Source organism: Amphiura filiformis, chromosome 1, assembly GCF_039555335.1.
Source record: "Amphiura filiformis chromosome 1, Afil_fr2py, whole genome shotgun sequence".
In the NCBI taxonomy this organism is placed as follows: Eukaryota; Metazoa; Echinodermata; class Ophiuroidea; order Amphilepidida; family Amphiuridae; genus Amphiura; species Amphiura filiformis.
In genome coordinates this window covers 80615792-80638001 of record NC_092628.1, presented here as the reverse complement: position 1 = coordinate 80638001, position 22210 = coordinate 80615792, and the positions used below count along the sequence as shown (strand labels likewise).

Genomic DNA, 22210 nt, shown 5'->3' with positions numbered 1-22210 from the left:
ACATTTTGAGCCCAAGGGAATTTTTGGCCCATAGATTTGAAATTATGAGAGTGCTCATCATTTTTGTTACAAAATATATAAGCTAGGAATAAGGGTACTATGGGCATGGAGCAAGGGAGGACACTGTAAAGCACTTCGTGCAAAGCCTTAGATCATTTTAATAATTATTCCATTAGCCTTTTCGAAGTATGGCATACACAAAAAGTAGTCATCAATCTGGGTAAAACCCAGCAAATTCAAAAGAATTTACCCACTTTGTGCACCACCATCCCTTTATTCTCATTCTTAAACAATTCAATTCAAATGAAAATATTAATCATAAGTATACCAAATATTAATCAAATTGAAACCTACATTTTACAAGTAATTACCTAGGGCTTAAAATCAATCAATCCTGTTGTTGTTATGCACCTCCGCTTGGTTCAAACATGTGCGTACGAGTATCACGTCGACATGCGCACGCTGAGCTGTGTTATATTGTTGTGTCATATCACACGGCTAAGATGCAATAAGATTGCAGGAACTTTCTCAAGTGTTTAAGAATATACTTTGATGAACTAAGATTTTTAATGAAACAAATACAATAATGCATGTGCCCCAGGGAGTGTGTCAGTGAACCAGCTGGGGCAGGGGGTGACCACCACCCCTCAACAAAAATTTGGCAATTGGACCCACCCCTCCTTGCATATGTTAAATCTTGTTTCATGGTTCTTAAAGATCCACTTTTCCCTTGTCCACAATACCTGAAAGTTTTAACTCTTTATAAAGCAACAATTTGTAAAATGATTTAATAAGCTTTAATAATAATGGGCCTATAAGTTGTGGGTTTTGTTCATCTCCAGTGGCGTAGCTGCAGGGGAGTTGCCATTTGGGCCCCCGCCCCTTCTTCATGAGTTATAGGGTAGTATTTACTTTAGCGTAAATGGGTATGATTTTTTTTTGCTTCTTAGTTTTGAGGAGTAAGCTGGGCCCCTGCCCCTCAACAAAGCATCTGGGCTTGCACCCCCCAGAAAATCCCAGCTCAGAACATCTATGTTACTGTAGACTGGTATAATTAAGGGGCTCCAACTAAAGAGAGGCTTGATTAAAACCATAGGTCTATGTTAAAATGTGCACTTTTCATCATGAAGCGAGCAGACACTGATAATCACACCAATTACTTGAAACGTTTAATGAGATATTAATTATTTACTATTATGAAGCAAAATGTTGCACTTGTAAGTTGTATGCAGGGTAAGATGATTCAAAATGTGGGATAAGTTGATTAAAAACATTTATGCTAGAAAAAAACCCTAAGTAATATAACATGTAAGATTATACTAAGATAACTCTTTACCAAACATGTGATAGATCACTTATAATAAACAGAAAAAATGCTGATAAATAATTCAATTATTAATTACAGTCTTCTGAGTCATATTTATTTCATCATTCATAGAGCTGAAGAGGCTAAGAGTGTTTTAAGAGAAAAGAGATATAGTTTTTATTTTATACAAAAAAGGTCATGAAATCAGTCATTAATATCTGTACATACATGACATAATAATCTCTTGGTCAACAAATTACATAAAATTAAAGGGAACATGAGACGAAAATGATGGACAACGACATTATGTCCTTGACATACAAAACACAAGCACTCAGCAGCATGTCTCATAGATCATGTCATACATTAAGAATATGTTTCATACAAACCAACTTGTTTTTTGTGACCACATCGTGGATACTTTCCTTATCAAATAAAGGAAAACAGAAAACAGAAATAAAAATATTTTAAGCTGCTTGATTAATTGTCCATTTTATTAAAATGTTGTTTTTCTCAGCAATTTTGTATTTTAACAACTGTTCACTTTACACTTCATTTTATTTAGATTTTTTTAACTATTGAGTCATCTGCCTAACATTGGAGGATTTTTATCAGCTCAATCAGAGTGCACTGTGGAAATAGACTGGCAATACTGTAAACAGCTGATGACGTGCTGTTGGTGAGTCGGTAGATGATCGATTTGACGTACGGTTCACGGTTGTGATGTGTTATCTTCTGAAGACAGCATACAGAAAAAGCTTGTAAAAATGATGTTATTCACCGAGTATGCTTTAATAAACGATGAGAAGCTATTGATATAATGATCATCTTATTGCCAGGATATTTTTAGCTACAAAAGATGGTTGATTTAGGCAATTACAGCGGTACATGGAGTGATCCTGGACCCGGCACTGCATGTTATTCTTCAGGAATTGGCAGCTCGGATCATGATGATAAGCGAGAATTTGAGTTTAGCCTCCCGAGATGACCCCACACAAAACAGGTCACCGCACGGCTAGGACTCGGACTAGAGGTACTGCTTGTGATGAGAAGAAAGATGTAGAAGTTCCGCCCTACCCTTCCCCAAAAGATACTTTGAAGAATCCCAAGATCAAGAAATTGATTTGACTTTTAAGATACTTGTTCTTGGAGATAGCAGTGTGGGGAAAACATGCTTGATATGGCGTTTCTGTGAAGATGCATTTTTTGATGAAGGACATGCAACCACTACAGTTGGTAAGCTTTTTTTTCCAGTGTTTTCCAGATTTGTACTTAACATGCATGTCATGGGTGTCAGTTTAATTTTATTCCAAAAATATGTAGCACACATCGGCTATGTAACAACTAACATCTTATCTAGGTATACAGTCCGGCTAGTATGACTGGTAGTAGTAGTAGTTCTTTAAAACAAGAATATTGATATAAAATTGAATTGATTGAGCCCATATTTATTGGACGAGCTATGAGGACGAGACGTAGACAAGTCCAATATTTTAAAACTCACTAGCGAGAGCAATAAATATTGGGCATAAAGCATCCAATTTTATCATTGTGTTTTGAATCAAATATTTTCACACAATTGGATTCATCAAAATATCATAATGTTAGAAATTGTTGGAAGAATAAATGTAATTCATTCCAGAAAATTATAAAAATATTAGATTGTTTTGCCAAATGAATATCTATCCTAATCCTCTAGTTCAAGGGAATAAAAGTCAGATTTAAATATTTTGCAATTTGAGGGAAAATTGGTTATTTTGCATGTTTTTCTTGTAATTGTAGTCACAAAATTCTAAGACTTGGCACAAGTCAAAACATTCAGAATCTTGACTTGAGTATATTTAAGTATAAGGCTAAGAATTAGCTCATAACTTTAATATTTTATGTTATTTTTGATAATTAGGTATGAAAAAGATTAGAAAATGTGTTTTCCAAAAACTATATCTAAGGCGTACACTTGTAATTAATCTTTGTACATTTGGGCTTGATTATTTCCAAAAAATAACCAAACACTAAAATTTTACTTTCATTGCCAGAACTAAAGGTTTAGGATTTTAGATGTTAATATTTGGCAAAACAAGAAAATATTATTTTTTTAATTTTAATCTTTGTACATTTGGGCTTGATTATTTCCAAAAAATAACCAAACACTAAAATTGTACTTTCATTGCCAGAACTAAAGGTTTAGGATTTTAGATGTTTTATTTGGCAAAACAAGAAAATATTATTTTTTTAATTAAACAAAATTAGTGCTGTATTTTTCTGAAACAAGGAGTATTATGGTACTTAAAATTTATACAGTATTTGATATGTTTAGGTTGACAGTGCCCTCCATAGAATTTTGTGGGTTAAGTACAGGGACTTTAAGGGTTATTGATTTGTTTGAATGCACTTTTGGAAGCATGAAAGCTAGATACATGTAATGCAAGATCATTGTGCAGCCCGACCTGCACTCCATATAATCATGGCCCGGTACCCCAGGTCAACATAAAAAGTGGTAACCATGTGTGTTCTTCCTTTTTCAAAACCCCCCTTTTCACTGATTTTTCATTGATTTTACCCCCTTTTTTGCCAAATCACTGACAAAATCAGGGTAAAAAATACCCCTTTTTCAAGGTTTTCAATGAGAAGATTTCCAGACACCCCTTTTCAATGACTCCAAATATTTTAATATATTAAGTACAAAATGTGCAAGTATGAACATTACCGAGTATGACTGATCGCCCGACTGATCGAGTGTCGTGGGTGGAGTGTTTCTTTAAAACTGAGCTTGAAATTTTCAAAAAAAACTCACGGATTGCATGATAGGTTCCAAATTCGGCAGCTTTGTTAGTTTGACACCTGTGAAATACCCTTTTTTTTAAATTTCAGCGGAGACAATGCTCAGAATACCCCCTTTTTTCGTGATTTCGCGGTCCGCGATTTCAGTCAACAAAATACCCCTTTTCTGCGAAATTTAGAACACACATGGTTACCACTTTTTATGTTGACCTGGGGTACCGGGAATCATGGGTAGTAGGTATGCTCATCTGATATTTCACGAAATACATTCAAGGGATGTTTACAGCTGATGACATATGATTTGTGAAACCAAAAATGGGTCACTTTTCAAACCACCTGTTCTCAAAATTGAAAAAAATTATTGCAAAATTTTTTGTGTTAAATTCATTCAGACTTATTTATGTGATTTCCACATTTTTGATTGGTTGAGAGCCAGGCATATTTGAAACACCAGTCACCCTTTTTAATAATGTTACGGTACTTGTTATTTTTTGTTTTATTGATGTAGTAAAAATCACGCTCATGCATGCTGTAAGATAGCGAGTATGATCTGCAATAGTTTAAAAAGTCATGAAAATAAATGAATGAACCCCTAATTTACAAATTCCATGCATAAAAATGCCTGTGTGTTTACATTGTACGTAACCTACATATCGTCAGCCTGCTACGCTTTTTCCCAAGTCATTTTGTGTAATTTTGAGAAGGAAGTATGGTACAAAATATGGTTCAAGCATGCATTTACACATATTTATTCACCAATCTTTGCACAAGAACAAATGATAATGATACAAATGAAAAGGGAATAATCCTAAATAATTAGGGTGATTATGTAAATGATGCATGCTTGAACCACATTTTGTTCTTTGTTCTCAAAATTACAAAAAAATGACTTAGGCAATTAGCACAGCAGGCTGTCGATATTTCAGTTAGAAAGAGGTATAACATTAGAAATATCATTTGCAATTTAGCGAAAAGTGACATTGTTGAGGGCCAAAAAATTGTGAAATTGCTTATTTTAAATTATTTTTCTCCTGAAAACTTTGTGCATGTCTGCCTACAGATACAAAAAGTGTGAAGGACCAGATCGTAATTAATTGATATTTGGCACATGCACACAATATGCTATCATCTGGGGTCATTTCACGCTTCAGTACTGTTAGTTCTACCAAAATCATCAAAATGGCAGATAGCCTTACAATTTCTTTCCAAGAATTGTGATTCTTAAAAGGTACTTGAGACCTTGAAATCCATCTTAAATATGGGTGTAAGGTTAGATGACATGACATACATGTAATGTATGAAGACGCTTGACCTTTAAGCTTTAATGCATTTCAAAACAATAATTAACAATTGATTGCTCTCCACTTCCCTTGAACTTCATTAAAAAAAGTTGTATCAGAACTAATTTATAATAATCAGTATACTGTCCTTCTACCAAGGACAGCAGTTTCTTGCTATCAATAAGAAATTGACAAAAACAAATTTGGGTTTGGTGTTATTGTGGTGCAATAATATGTATAGGGAGAGTGCGGTAATCCCGGACACCTTTTCATTTAAGCCTATTAGTAATTAATACACATTAAAACAACGTAAGATAAAACAAATCATACCAATATTAAGAGTGGGCAATAATTTGATTATAAGCATGTTCTCATTAACTCAACCTTAATTAGTTAAAAGATATGATGAAACAAAGAAAATGGTGTTGTTCGGGATTACCCCACAATCTGTGGGTAATCCCGATCGGTACTGGGAAAGCTCATTGAAGAATCAATTTGAGGTGTTAATAAAATTCCTTTAAAAAAGGAATGTGGCGCCCAATGTGAGCTGGACGGGATATGGTGAATTCCATGGTGATTAGATTTGGTATTATAATGATTTTTTAGGGAAGAGTAGAATATGATCAAATACGAGAGAAATGCTTCATGGAATGAAGCTTTCGTGTCAATTTGCGATTATGTGGGGTGGGAGTTCTGTTTTGGGGGCCGTTGTAGTGAGGATATTGCTTTGGATATTGAATAGTGTTGAATTTAGTTATCAGGGCCTAGGGTATATGATGGATAACTAGAAGACACAAATAAGTAAGCTTCCCCCTAGTCATCTATACACACAAAGAATTGAAGTTTTGATTTTAACTTTTAATTTATTTCTAGAACCTCGGTGAAAGATTAGTTCACATCCAGCTCATGATACCAGTGGTGGCGCCACGGGTAGGGGGAACTCCCCCCAGTCAGAACTCTTGCCCCCACCAGTAAAAAACCCAAAATGACGAAAATTTCCACTTTTTGCAGTAATTTTGCGCACATTTTGTTGATTTTGCCCCCCCCCCCCCTTGAAAGTCACTTTGCTCCCTCAATGCCCCCCAAAAAAAACATTTCTGGCGCTGCCACTGCATGATACATAGCACTGTAATAGGTCAATCCAGATAAATCACACTCATGACGACCGTTCGTGATTACCCCGCACACGGTATTAAAGCCATTCAAGATTACCCCACCAATCATTACTTTTTTTACTTGTACTGATAAGCTAATGATGTCAACACATTATGGTCAGGTCGTATCTTTTTAAAACAATCGTCCTCATGTCTTATTAATTGTACAATCTACCCCTCTTCACCACTACAATATTTCCTACGCATCCGAAAACAGATGTGACAATAAAAAGTCAAAAGTGACTAATTTCGTTTTTAATATTTTGTGAGAAGAACCCCCAACCTCTTGACCCAAATATGCATTCTATGAATGTATCTTTGTATTAGGTTTTACTGCAGAGTAATATGATACCGTCACCGTTCTCAGGTTAGCTACAACAGCACCTTTCGGGATTACCCCGCGTTCAGGATTCTTCCTGTTCCCCTACCCCTCGGGTGGTGAATTTTGCCAAGATTTTGGCACATCAAAAGGGGGGTGCAAAGTTGTTTTGGCACATCAAAAGGGGGACAAAGATTTATTAGCATAGCCAAAGGGGCAACTAATTTTTGGCAGACCACTTTGCACTTTGAGAATTCACCACCTCAGGGGAACACATGATTATTGCCCCCCCCCCATGGTTTGAGTCCAGTGAATAGTGAAAAAGGCCCAACAAATTGTGTTAATCCATCAGTCAGCATCTCACAGGGTGGAGGAGGGGGAAATATGTTCCACAGGGGCAGCTACCCCCTTGTTTCCCTTGCCACCCCACTGGCAGACATACACATACTGCAGTTACTGTCCGTTTTCCTATACACAATACACAGTGCTCTCACCATTGACGCGTGACCTGTACAAATGATGTATGTTGGGAGAATGGACACTTGCCTAGTTAACATCGCTGTGTGAAAAATAACCAGCCAATATTTTATTTATTCTCCAAAACTTCTAGCAGATATATTTTTTTAACATGACCTAAAATTACAGCTAGGTTAGATGTTCAGAAATGGTCGCACTTTTGTAAAATATGAGTGAGGGCAAGGCATAGCTAGCCAACTCCCCGTGTTAATTGAATGGAGATTTGACCGAAAATATTGGTATCGGACCGCTCACTTCTGAAGGATGCCACAAAAAAACGGTAAAAGCTACATTTAAATTATTCTAAATAGGTTCTAGAAAATAAAGTTTTGTAACATGTCCTAAATTTTTAGCTAATTTAGATGTTTGGAGAGGGTCGCACTTTTGTGTTTTAGGAAGGATATGTAAACGACAGATAACACCAAAAATATGAAGAAATTATTTCCAAACCGTGTTAAGTCAACAATCATTATGTTGCTCATTTTGAAGAATGCTGGTTAACAAAAAGCAGGTCTTTGTCTCATTTCGTGAACAAAAGTACACATACCATTGTTTCCTTTCGTTTCCTTTATAATCGGTTACCCAACTGAAGCTATAATACGCAAACTTTATTGCGATATCGCACATGAAAGCAGTCACATGTGCACAGCCAGAGAAGATCCGATTTAATCAGTTGAGCTGTTTCAATGAGTGTTATCTTGGTTTAATAGCTTTTAATGGGGTTAAGTCATGCAAAGGTCGAGATGAATTCTACTGTAGACATGACTGCATCATGATGCACCTTTTGGATGGAACTTATTTGATCATGATTCAATGATTCAGCAGTTCTGACTGAGCAAATTCTGAGAATACTGGGTATGGTACTTCAAACATTGATATGGATTATAGGCATCATGCCTATAAAGTAATCATGATCATAAGTTTGCCATGAACCCTGTACATACAGTGGGATATAGGACATTAAATATTTGAGTATTCATCTGGTCTATATACATAAGTAAACTCGTAAAGTTAGGAATACCCAATACTAGACGTAACTTTACAAAGGGTTCCAGTAGTAAATTCCTATTACTTACGAAGAGTACCAGTGAGTTTAGTGAAATGAAACTTACAACTCGTCGTAAGTTACAAATGATATCGAGACTTACAAAGCTTCATAAAGTTTAGTGAAATGGACCTGTTGGGGTTGTATATCACCTGCATGCAAAAAACAAGTCAAATGTGTTTTTTTCACTGCTGGGTGCGATATACGTGACTATCTCGTTTAGGGCATCAAAAACAGCAAAAAGTACCTTAATTGCACAGATGTTTCGGTACCAAGATCATTAGATGCCGACAAAACTCCGTTAAAAAGAAGGTTAAATTCTGGGTAAAATTGTACTCAAAAATTCCTCAAAATGTGTGCTTTTTCATTGGTATTTCTTCAGGCCTGTTGTCTGATCGCTACCACCGGTTTTAGGTGCGTTCATTGCGACTAATTTGCAGGGTACATGTACTTTTTGAAAGTTCTTGTACACGAGTGATATACAACTCAAAATACAAGTGCCGCCCCTGGGTGGCTACGGTATCATGTCTCGAACTCTATATCATCCAAGATGCATCATTTACAAAATGTATATAGCTGAATGGTCTGGCAAGTTCAACTGTTGACCGGTGATAAAGTTGGGGCACAGGAAAGTTGTGGAAGAATTTTTTGGTGACTGCATCACAGGCCCAGGACAGGTGGTGTATACTTCCTCTTTAGTTGAGAGAAGATTAATATCGGTTGAGAGAGAGAGAGAGAGAGAAGGATATTGTTAGACATCTTATGGCCTCCTTGACCCTCATTGTTCTTCAATTATATTTTATTAATTTTTGAATTTTTATTGTCATTTTTTAATCAGGTCTGGATTTCAAACAAAGAATTGTTGAACTTGACGGCTGCCGTATTAAATTAATGGTTTGGTAAGTACTAAGTAGAAATGTAAAAAAAATCAAATCTACAGGTTTTAGCTTTCAGAAAATAAGTTAATTTTAAACAAAATAATTTTATTGGAAAGAGGAACTTTACAAAAGAAAAATGTTAAAACACCGAATTATTTCACCTACAGTATTACATAATTGTGCATGTGTGGAATCCTGGTTCCTGCAGTCCATGTATCCGTGGGTACTTTTGCTTGTCAGCGAACTTTGAAAACACCCCCTTTTGCATTTTATTTCAGTAGAAACACACCCTTTTTTTAGGGATTTTGTGAATTTTTTGCCCTTCAACAATGCCCTTTCTTAACACAATTAATATTTTAACGCATATTCATTCATCATTCATTCATTCATCATTTATTTCCAAATAGGCCTGCAAAACGTCTTCCCCTATAGGGGTAAAAACAAAAACAAGCAAAAAATATTTTTTTTAAAAACATATGACAAGTCACAAGTCCCTAAAGTGACTAAGGATTGCACATTTTTGTTTCCCAAAATAAGAATTTCTAGCAATATTAAAGGCATGTTGAATAATTGAATACATGCACATTTAATTTATAAGTGAAGAACACCCTTTTTTACAATAAAAATGACCCTTTTTATGTGTGCTTCGGGAATTGCTGTTCTTCAGTAGAAATCACCCCATATTTTGCCAAATTTCAGACATGCTGAGTACCCACAGTTACACAGAGTGTGGGCCAGGTTTGGAATTGGGTAAGAAATAGCCTATGGCAGGAAATCATGTTGGCATTATATTGCAGTGGATATATGATGGCTGCAACATTTATTACAAGTTTCTACTTCTATTTTTAAATGAATTGTAGCTTTGTTCTACATCCAACTTCACCAAAAATATTTTAAATTTGGGTGAAAATCAGGCTTTTTCATGAATTTTTTGATATTGAGCATTTTTTGACCACTGTTGGTGCAAATTTCTCAAAGTTGGTCAAAATTCAAAAAAAAATTAAAAAATGTTTCCTAGATATTTTTATCAATATTTTTGTTACGTTGACCAAAAAAATTGAGCCAAAAAATTGTCTCCAAAAATGAGCATTTTGGTCCAAATTTGACCCCAAAGATGAACTCATCAAGTCTTTGCCATTCTAAAAATGTATACTTTTATATTAAGACCAACAATTTAGCAGGTCTGAGGCCCACAAGTTTCCATAATTCCAGGGTTAATAAGACCACCCTTAAGTGTCTGAGGTGATCAGGCAATGTTACTTGGATGAATGTGGTATTGTTAAAACAGGTCATAATAAGGTGACAGTAAATTAACCAATATATCAATAAATTCAATTTATTACTGACAATGCATAATTGTAATTTCTCTAATAACAAAATTCATTGATTATTTTGGATTGGATAACTGTTAAGCGCTCCACAGACTCTGAGTATTGTACGTACAATATTGTATGTACAATGTACGTTATTTAATCTATTGCCATTCCATTTCAGTAATGTTTAAGTTCTAACGAATGTTTGATGACTAAAAAATCGATAATATGTTACATGTAATATCTAGTAGAAATATATTATCGATTTTACGCCATCAAACATTCGTTAGAACTTAAACATTACTGGAAATAGAATGGCAATAGATTAAACAACGAGATATGTTGCATACAATATTGTACGCATAATAAAAAGTCTGAATACTGCTTTAACCGTTATTCCAAGTGCCCTACAATATATCTTGGCAAGGTATAACTATAAGATCAGTGTTGGATAGTACTTGCGAAAAGTGAATTATGTTAGTTAAAAATAGATGTGGCTAGATATCTTGTGTACTTCTGGGGACGTACAGTATGGCTTAAGGCCGAGTAAAAACAAACAAACATGTTGATCGTCCCTTCCTGCTTCCTTTTTTGAAGATTCTTAAATTTTCTTTTATTTTCTAAAATTTCAGTTATAACTTTTTAATGAAGATGTTTGATTAAGTTCTATAGCACTTCAGGAAAGTTTTGTGATCAGTATAGGGGCCTAAACCTACCAGAAAAACAAACAAAACAAAATAAAACATTCCTCCTCCTTTTTTTCCAGGTATCGTTGTGTATGCAAAAGTGAACCAAATAGGGTTTCCACCAAAAAAAAAGCCCCGGCCTCCTTTCTTATTTTTCAAAAGCCTGGACGCTAAACATGCATTTTTTTTTTAATTTGGCCTAATGACTTATATGTGACATGACAAATTGGCTGAAATTCAAGATTTTAGCACCACAGTTTATTAAAGAGATATTATCAGTGACTGATTTTCAACCTGAATTTAAGTTTTAATCAAATATTTCGTTCAAGTAATATTGTATGTATGTATGAATATACATTTTCAACTTAATATCGAGGTAATCAAAATAATTCTTGCTGTATTATTTCGTGCATCACTCTATCATTTAGAATCCTCAGATGTTTGATTGCAATTGCAAATATAAACATACAATTTTTGATTAAGATTAAGATTTGTAACTAAACAATGAGCCAGTCATCACAAAATGTATTTATATAGTGTAAACTAATAAAACGCTTAAAAAGATGATATAACTTAATAAGCACTGGCAAAAGAAAAGAAAAAGCAAGAAAATTATTCAGAGTTAAAAACCATACATGTTCAGAGTCAGAAAAGCTGTTTACAAAACAGTGCAACAATTGACAAGTAACTATGAAACGAATGATCACTTGTAACGAGCAGCACTAAGGAAATTGAAAAACAATGCACAAGAAGACACACATGTGCAGCATATACAACATTTACAACCATCCTAACAGTGAAGCATAACAATAAGGATAGAGATATGCAACATGAATCAAATAATTATGGTGCAATGTAAATGATGATTTATAAAGTCTGTAAGATCACATCTTTTGAATGAGTCCAAAGATTCATGGAGTCTGATGTCTTAGAGAGAGACTTTCCAAAATGAAGTAAAGCAAAGCGATATATATATGTGAAAGTCCGGTTATGAGCAGATATGAGTGTTTTAGTAGGAGTGCATTCAGATAGCCGGGTGATGTCAGAAGCTGAACGAAGACTAACTCGTAGCGGCTGGTACAGAGTCAGGCAAGATGCTACATAGTCGGGCGCAGCTCCATGGAGGCACTTATAGACGAGAACAATGATCTTAAATGTTATACGGTCTTTGACAGGTAGCCAGTGCAGTTGTTGTAAGCACGGCGTGGCATGGTCAAATTTCAGCGCACCACAAATTAACTTTGTATAAAGTATCAAAATATGCAGAACAAAATTCTCTATCTATTGACTTATTTGTGATAGTGTCATTAAGAAATGGCCTTTGTTTTAAGTGTTCGGATACTTATTGGTGCAGTATTATGATAATGTAGTATGGTATGATTCATTTTTTAATTTAATTTCAACAGGATATTAAATTTTGTAAGACTTAAGTTTTCCAAGGGAAAGTATGTGTCTGGTTTATGCTTACTTAATTATTAGTTTGAATAATCTAGTAAGGTTGTCCATAAAACTATATTGTGATCCATTTGTGGCCTCATCAGCGAAAATTTCCTTATGTATCTAGCAAAGCAGGCTAGCAATTACACAAAGTGGCATTATCTGCAACCTTGGCGAAAAATGTTCCCACACCTGAGCGTTAATTGGCCAACATCCTTCCCCGCTCCCCTATTGCAATGTTGATTTGGACAAAATCGTCATCATTTCTACATTACAGTCTCCCAACATTGGAAAATGGGGGGTGGGGAAGGGGCAAGTGTAATCTGAATGTGCATTTGTAACTATTATACAAAATAATACGGAACTATCACACATATTTAGCTTCGATTGCGTGCTTTTAACACCAGAACGTGCTGGTGTGGCAACGAATTTCCGCCAGAGTTGTGGGTCAATGCATCATTGATCTTTGTATTCTGAAGGTAGATACAAGTCAATATGACTTATTCTTAAATGTTATTTATGTAAACTATAAGTCAATAAAACAAATGGAAAACATTTGTTGGATCAAAACAATTCAATTATTAGATCATGGTATAATAACAACCACAACATCTTATATTCTGAGGGCAGATACAAGTCAATATAACTTCTTCTTAAATATTATTTAGATAATATATTTACCTATAAGTCAATAAAAACAAGGGGATAAATTTTGTTGGATGAAAGCAATTCAATAATTATTATTACATATGCTTAGGACTAGAATACCTTTCAGGACCCCCCCCCCCATAATCATAGGTGAAGTTAAAAAATTGTGATAAAATAGAGGGGAAATGGGTGTTTGTGATCTATATTTTGTTAACTTTTCTGACTCCAGGGTGGCCAACTGAAAAATGTGTCAATTTTTAGCCCCCCCCCCCCATGTTGAAAATCTTCCCAAGCCAATGTATTATTGACAACCGCAAAATCTTACATAAGTATGCATGGTACCGTCCTATCAGTATGCAACCCTTGTGTATCCACATTTATCCTGACGTCATCTCACACCTCAGAAGGCTGTGATGCATAGAGATATTTAATGCCAGATGATTTCATGTAGTAGTCTGGTATATGAAGCTACCTCAGTGTGATCTAGAGAACAGAATTGCTTGTCTTGGAATGTCACATGCTTACAAATCTCATGGGATATTTATAAAAAGATATGAAGATTTGCACCACAATTACATCCCACCAAATGATGTAGGGGGGAAATACATATCAAGAGAGACCGTTCAATATTAGCTAATATTTATGCCAAGGGGAGTTGAGTTTTGACATAAAAAATTTCATGTTTCCCCTCATGTCCACTCAAAATTTTTGGATTCCCTCCATATTTTCCCACTTTTCTCCATTTAAAACTTAACATTGCCCCTCATGATTGAAATAAACAAATCTAGACCCCCCCCCCATAGGGTTCCCCTTAGAACTCCCACTAACCATGTTGTAAATATTGAATGCAAGGATTTAATAAATGCTACAAAAGTTACTACAATGTTTTTTGTATTTTTTTTTTTAAAGGCGTTATGAGGAATTTGATAATTGAAATGTTTGAAATTGTATGTATCAAATCTGCCTCCTTCCCCATTTGTTTTCTTCTTGAAAGGAAGACATATTGCACAAGGAATTTTAATTGTATTTTATTTCAAAATATTATGTTTACTGATTATTTTCCTGCAGGGACACAGCTGGCCAGGAAAGGTTTAGAACATTGACAACTGCTTACTACAGAGGTGCTATGGTAAGTGTGACTGTGGGGGTACCTCATAAATGTATTGACCAAATATTTTCATAAAATTACCGTCAGATACATAGGCATTGTAATGTTTGCCAAAATTCCTTCATTGTAACTTTCATTTTATAGTTTCAATAAGAGCCCATCCCCCAAAGTGACTGATTTAAACTCCTGGGATGCTAATTAGTTCAAATAGGGTATCCCTTTCTTAATCATTGTTAATGAGTTGTCTCACCAGAAGTACAGAAAAAATGTTTATATAGAACAAATATTGAATGTTTTTATTCATTCAATGGAAAGAATATTTTCATTCGGTGAAATATGAACTGTTACATTCAACTCGACAAAGCCTTGTGAAATGGAATAGTTCATATTTCACCTCATGAAAATATTCTTACCATTGTACTCATAAACATTCAATATTTGTATACCATAGCATTTCACACAGAGCAAATTGAGTCGGTACTCATTGGTTCTAACCTCTTTGGTCAGAGAGAACAGGACATGATACAATGTTCTAGTACCTGTGCAGTGCTCTGTTGATATGTGGCTCTGATTACTTTATCTGTTGAACCATTCATTGATTTATAAATAGTAAGAAATATATTACCTTCCTGCTCCAAATGATTGACATTATAAATCCATGAATACAGTTTTACTAGGGTTTATTCTGAAAATGATAATTAGTCATAATTTTTTTTAATTACCAAGCTGTCAGATCTATGTCGTTTGAATATATTGCTTGTTCTTTTACAGTGTTATTCAAGCTTGCATAATGATACTTAAATATTAATATATTTTAATTTAGCAGTAACATCTGATGTTTTTACCCAACTTGAGAACACAAAACAAGGGAGAATTTTAACATGTTCAACAACAGTTGGAGCATAATATTATTGATATAAAAATAATGACAAGTATCTTTATTTGATTGCAGGGTATATTATTATTATATGATGTGACCAATGAAACAACATTTAGCCATATCACATCATGGCTGGAAAATATATCACATGTAAGTATGGTTATTGTTTAGCCTAATAAAAAAGTTCTATTGCCGTTTAGGCTCCAAATTGTTCATGGTTGATAGATCAGTTAAAGATTTTTACAAAAATTTGGGTTGTATTCTTTTAGTAAAAACTGTTTTTGGAAATTTTAAACATTCGGGTCAGTCGGGAAAGGGTAATAGAAACATTTTTAGGCTTATATCAATCAAATTCAATAAAATATATGTACAAAGGAAGCAAAAGCAAGCATCGGTTCGGGGTGATGTTTAAACATATAAATGTCTTGGTTACTGCGGGACTTTTGGGCTGCATAATAATTATATCAACTTAAAAAAAGCAGGAACTTGATCATGTTGATGGGGAAGAAACACATATCACAATCTCATACAATCTGATCATGGATCTTTGGAGATCCATGTTGCATGATGTCAAGTATTTGTTGGATTTTGACAAAGAAGAATATCATGTCAATGCATTCAATAATGTTTGGGTTAATGAGCCCCGGGAATAAAGTCAGGTGATTTGATTTCAAAACAGTCTCAGTAGAACTTGAGCTTTTGTGCATGCTTTGCACGCGTGTGCATCATATCCACAGCCTCAATATTTTTAATTTGTGTCTCAAAGAAATGGAACAAAGAACTATAAAAATGTTTCAATAGGTCTTCCATTGATTCCCAACTCAGCTCAGAACTGCTGCATCATGATGCACACCTGACATTTCACTTTTTGAATTCTAGTGTATTTATTGTTGTTTGGATAGAAATGAAGCTAATGAAGCATGTACAAAATGCGCCAGAATAATTTCTGCAATTCTGTTAAACATCCTTTAAAGGGAAATTCACAGATTTTGAGGTTTTTTTAAATTTTTAAATTTTATTATTTAAATGTTTGCACAAATTTTGTTTATTGTGATTTGGTGCCCCTAAATGGGCACTTCTAAAGCTAAATTTGAGGAAAAATGGTTACATATGACGGAAAATAAGTTGCATGTCACATGGATCGTGTTGACTTTTAACTGTAATTATACCTTTTATTGATTTATTATTGGGATTGTAGCTTTACCATCAGAATGAACTGACAACAACACACGAATTCACACAGAATATCACAAAACCTCTCCACCAACATATCTATAATTTTTGATGAAAAGTTATCAGATCATTTTCACAAATTGTTCTGTTTTGTCAAAATAAAAATGTCAGTTGACCATTTCCATCATATCAATGAATTCCCTTGCTGATGATAAAAAAAAAAAGAATGATGATAGGAGCACTGAAGAACCACAGATATACAACAGTACAAACTACTTGTGCAGTGTTGTATATAATAAGACCCTCTATTTCAGCATCTCTCACTCAGAAACTCCATTCGATTGATGTTGACCTAATGACCCATTGTACCCAGTTGTACATAATTAATTGGTTTGAAATTTGTGTTTGAGCTAATATGCCATCTTGTTTTGTTTTACTCTTCAGCATGCACCACCAGATGTTGCCAAGATTCTTGTTGGGAATAAATGTGACATGGATGGTGTCAGAGCTGTACCAACTATGAGAGCTGTAAATGTAAGAGCCAACAGAATGTTTGTACCTGATGATCTCATTACTAGTCCTCCTTTGTCCTCAGGATCACTTCATTGCCTGCATTGAACTTTCATATTTACAAATTAATGTGATTTCAGATTTTCAATCACTACTATATGAGTGGATATTCATACTATACTGTAAATTGTTTGATACTAGCTGCAAATCACTGTTACAGCTAGGTCCATAGCCAGGGGTGTGATGTGATGCACCTGCATAAATCAGGCTTTGCTGTTTGAAATTGGCAGGGGAGCTTTTAATCGCTCTCCTTGAGTGCTATAGGGGAGCACTTAGAGCATTTTTACTGTGCTGTATATAATGATGTGGTTATTATTGTTACAACAAAGGTAGACGAGCAATAAAAAGCTCTCCTCAGCTTTATTTGAGGGGAGTGATGAGGAGCAATCGCTCTAGCTCTCCTCAAACGGCAAAGCCTGATAAATCGGCAGAAGGTCTGCTTTGTCTGTAAACAATAGCAAAATTACGCCAAAAATGTCAAGATTTTAGATAAATATACCCCAAATCATGAACTTTCTGTTAAATTTTAGTAACATAGTCTTCAAAATCAATTGAAGAGATGGTAAAGATCTGCTTTTGTCTGCCAGAATAAAGAGGTCTTTATTTGGACAATCCACCCCCACACACATACACACAAACCTATTTACTGGCCTGCTTACAGCTTGAAACTTTTGCTACTATATGTGATGCGATCAAGCAAAATTAGTCGGATGTCGTGAGTATTGATTTTGAGATATAGGCAACAATAGTATTCAACTTCCTGTGTATTTTACTGTTCTGAGCAACACTAAAATGACCATATCTCTGGAACCATAAATCTAATTATGATGGGGATTTTAGCAAAATAAAGCTCTGAGAATGGCTCATATAATGAAATTGAAAACTGAATTATGATTTTCATCGACATCAGACTCATTTAGCTTGATCGCATCACATATGTGATGCGATCAAGCTAAATCAGTCGGAACTCGGAAATATTGATTTTGAGATATAGCCAAACAAAGTAAGTATTTCCTTTTGTTTCCTCTTGTTTTGGAAACTCTTTAATTGCTCATATCTTTGGAACTGGTTGTTCGATTTCAATGCGGTTTTCTGTAAAATCCATATATCCTATAAGAAACTGAAAATTTATTATTGCCGAGTTCCGACTGATTTTGCTTGATCGCATCACATATTACCTATATTTGCATGAACCCATGTTTAGTGCAAACCAAATAAGTAGGTGAAACATTATGACAAAGAAATCAGCTGACATAAACAGAATAATGCCCTAGCGATGAAAATATGTTTACATTTAAAGTTAAACTTAGCAACATATAAACTACATTTGTGTAAAGTTTTCAACAAAGGTTTCAAACTTCCTGGTGATGAATGTTCAAGTCCTTTGTGTGGAAACAAAGTCAACACCTAAAATGTGCTCCCATGTGTTTCAAAAGAGCTCTTTTTTTAAACAATTTCTATTAGCAATAGTCTGGTTAACAATCTTTGTGCTGGCTATATGCAAAGGTATTGCACATTTTAGGTAGATAGACCTATTTGGTGTCTTGCTATTGGTTTGATAACTTTTATTACATATAAGGTGTTCAACTACACTATATTAGAGACTTGATTTCATTTGCCAAATCATCAGCTTGCTGCACTTTTCGCCTAAGTCATTTTTTGTAATTTTGAGAACAAAATGCAAAATATGGTTCAAGCATGCATTTAAACATATTTATTCAACAATCTTTGCACAAGAACAGATGATACAGATACAAATGAAAGGGAATAATCTGAAATGATTAGGGTGATTATGTAACTGATGCATGCTTGTACCCCGGGGCTTGTACCACATTTTGTTCTTTGTTCTCAAAATTACAAAAAATGACCTAGGCAATTATCGTAGCAGGCTGACAAAATATCAATCTCTGGCTTTTGAATGCTATAGATATATTCCTGGGCAGTGTTTGACCATGGCCTTAGCTATTTTGGTTGTGTGTCTCTTTGTCTCAGATCTGTCCTTGTATATTCCAAAGAAAAAAGAACAAACAAAAGCTTGATTTATTTGAAAAGTTTCAAACAAAAACTGGATTTATTTGAAAAGTTTCAAGGTGTGCCGTTCACCTTCATAATTATTCACCCTTAGTGATTTTGTCTTGTTTTGAATGTTATGGCCCAGTAATTCAGAATACAGATACGCAGGTGTATTACCTATATAGTACATGTATAATTACAGGAAATTGGCTCAAATAATGTTTAAGGCTGCTTTGTACATTGTAATAGTAGTATTTTATAATAATTATTGTTAACATAAAAAGAGCACTTAAGACCAGTCAATTGATCCAACCATGGACGTACTGATCCAACAGACTCCAGAAGGCTGACATAATTATCATTCAATACACCACTGTACCTTTTCAAACAGTTCAATTTCCTTGATCACATAAATGCAATTACTAGAAGAGCGGTAACACTAATCACTTCTTGTCTTATTTTTGTTTGTTTGTGAACTGCAGATGGCCAGTGCCTTTGACTTGCCTTTCTATGAGACCAGTGCAAAAGTTGCTGTTAATGTTGAGCCAGCTTTTATGGCCCTTGTGAAAAAGATGCTGGATCGATACAGACACAGGGTATGATAGCATGATTAGAGCTGTCTTGTTTTCTTCTTTTTTTCTTTTATTATTACATAGTTGTCCAGCATTGAATGGTATAACAGCTCTAATGCTGTTTTGTGATCTTGTTTTGTTATAATGTATGCAGCATTTTGCTTTTAGGGGCTGTGACTTCCACCAAACAAATAATATTACATGTTTGTGCTGCTGTGCAATATTGCATGTACATCATGAGGCTTCAGATTGGACAGTGTATGCTTAATGAAAGAACCATTGTTACCAAGAAACTTTGTTTTAATCAAATATTGCCACAAACCAATTATTCTGATACCAAACCTGGCTATTTGCATAATATTTTATAATATATTTGAATTAGAATTGGACGGACATTGTATGGCTTTAATTAATGTAGAAACATGTTGTGGTTGGATATTGCTACTTCAGGAAACTTACTGAATAAGACATCTGAACCTCAAAGTTTGTGCAATAATTTATATCTAGTGCAGTGAATGTTGGCCTGGTAAACATGACAAAGTAGTACAGAGTTGAAGTATATGTTTACTTAAGTATTGTCTGAATGTCTGCGAATGTAGGCGTGGAAGTCATATCCAACGTGTCTGTATGGCCAGATGATGAAATTCACTCACAGCTGTTGACAGTAAAGCCATCATGCATACAGTAAAGCCATACATACATTATTCATAGATTTTTTTCTATACCAAGCATTTTGCTAGGCCATGTCTAGCGTTCTTTCAATATTTCGCTCTTTGCAAGGCCAACATTCATCTCCATTGGTCACGTTAGGGTAGTATGTTTGTTGTTTACACAGCACAAGAAAAGGCTAGCAAATATGTCCTACAGCAGTCAAACATTTTCTTTTAATTAATCATGAACATGATGAATTCATGATAGAACTCGGTGTACACAGTTTCAGTGATTTCTCTCTAATTTTTTTTATTTGACAGCTTTAATGGCCTACAAATATTTGCATTCGTATTTCACATCATTTCATCATTAATTTTCCTTCAAGTTGAAATAAATTTTGAATACCATACTATGGTTAAAAATGCATACAACTTACAAAGTTGGCTTAGTTTTGTATGACTTTAAATTTGAATGGCAAATTTTGAAAACATGATCAAGATCACACTGGTAATATTTGAAATAACAATATTTTTGGTGAACGTACATGTTAAAACCAATGATGTTGGTAATGGGAAGATTATGAAGTATGCATGGGTTGACATAGAAAATAAACTGTCCTTACTGCAAACTTAATCATTGGGACAATAATGCGTAAAACAACCAAATTATGACCTATTCATGCTATAAGGGGACTTAGTTTTATTTTTGATACAGGGTACATATAAAATTGGTATTAAAATCATGCCAGATTTGCCTTATTGTAAAGAAAATAATCCAGTAAAATATAAGAATGCCATTTACAATAGCATGTATCATCACTCAGATGATCAGAAATTATTGCTTTGATCTGCACTGGTGCTCTAGTAAATAGAAAATGAGAAATACCATTTGCAATACAACTGTATGGCTTCACTCTAAACATCTGAACATAGATTTCATCATATTTGTCTAGAATATACTACTGTTTGTCTATAGTATTTATATTAATGCTACCTTATCATGTGCTAGATGTGCTGCTGCTAGTCCATGCTATACTAGGGGCTATCATTTCTTTGGAAGTGGGGGGCCCCAAATATATGGGGGGCATACATTTGTGGAAAGAAAAATAGGGGGTCATAAAATTTTTGATGACCAAAATGTAGGGAGTCACAAGATGACCTCAGATAGTGTGTTTTCAAAAAGACTGGTTTCAATACAATTTTAGCCTGTTTATGGGGTAAGGGGTATCGGTGATGGGGGTCATAAATTTATGTTGCCAAAATAGGGGGGTCGCAATTTTATTGACGCCCCTTCCGAAGAAAATGATAGACCCCCCCCTATATTTAAAACAGCAAGATAATAAGAAACTCTTGTTTAGGGATAGTTTTAGAATTTGCAAGTATAATATAGTGCTGTAAAGTCAACAAATCAGTAAAATAATCAAATTGTTCTTTTTTTGCTTTTCTTTCTTTCTTTTTTGTGTGCAGCTAGCAAGGTTTAAAAGTGTGGATGGAGGTTTTCCAAACAACAACATAGAACTACAACAAAAACAGAAAGAGAAAAGGCAGTGGTGTTCTTGCTGATTTGAATGTGCAATATTTTAAAAACTACAGTAAGATGAAAATGAAGAAGTACAGATGTCTGTCTGTCTGTGTGCTACAGTGAGATATTGTGAGTGGTGTTATTATGGGCTATTCCAGTTAAAATCCGTACACCCCCTATGAAAGATGTGATGTTAATCTTCCACACAGGGGGTGTAGATTTCAAATGGAGTCAGCCATTCAGGTAATACAACTGTACAAAGTTGTCTACCCATAAAATCCTATAGAATGTAGAACCCCATTCTGTGTGGGAGATTAAGGTCATATCTTCCATAGGGGGTATAAATTTCAACTGGAATA

General features: G+C 34.6%; 1 protein-coding gene across 1 annotated transcript; it reads left to right on the top strand.

Moving 5' to 3' along the window:
• Positions 1-2494: 2494 nt before the first annotated feature.
• Positions 2495-21971, top strand: LOC140167201 (ras-related protein Rab-8B-like). The gene is made up of 7 exons (XM_072190557.1): positions 2495-2542; positions 9240-9300; positions 14432-14492; positions 15424-15501; positions 16969-17058; positions 19590-19703; positions 21797-21971. Exons 2-7 carry the CDS (start codon positions 9293-9295, stop codon positions 21890-21892), a joined length of 447 nt encoding a protein of 148 aa, XP_072046658.1. The 5' UTR covers positions 2495-2542; positions 9240-9292; the 3' UTR covers positions 21893-21971.
• The last annotated feature ends 239 nt before the right edge of the window (positions 21972-22210 follow it).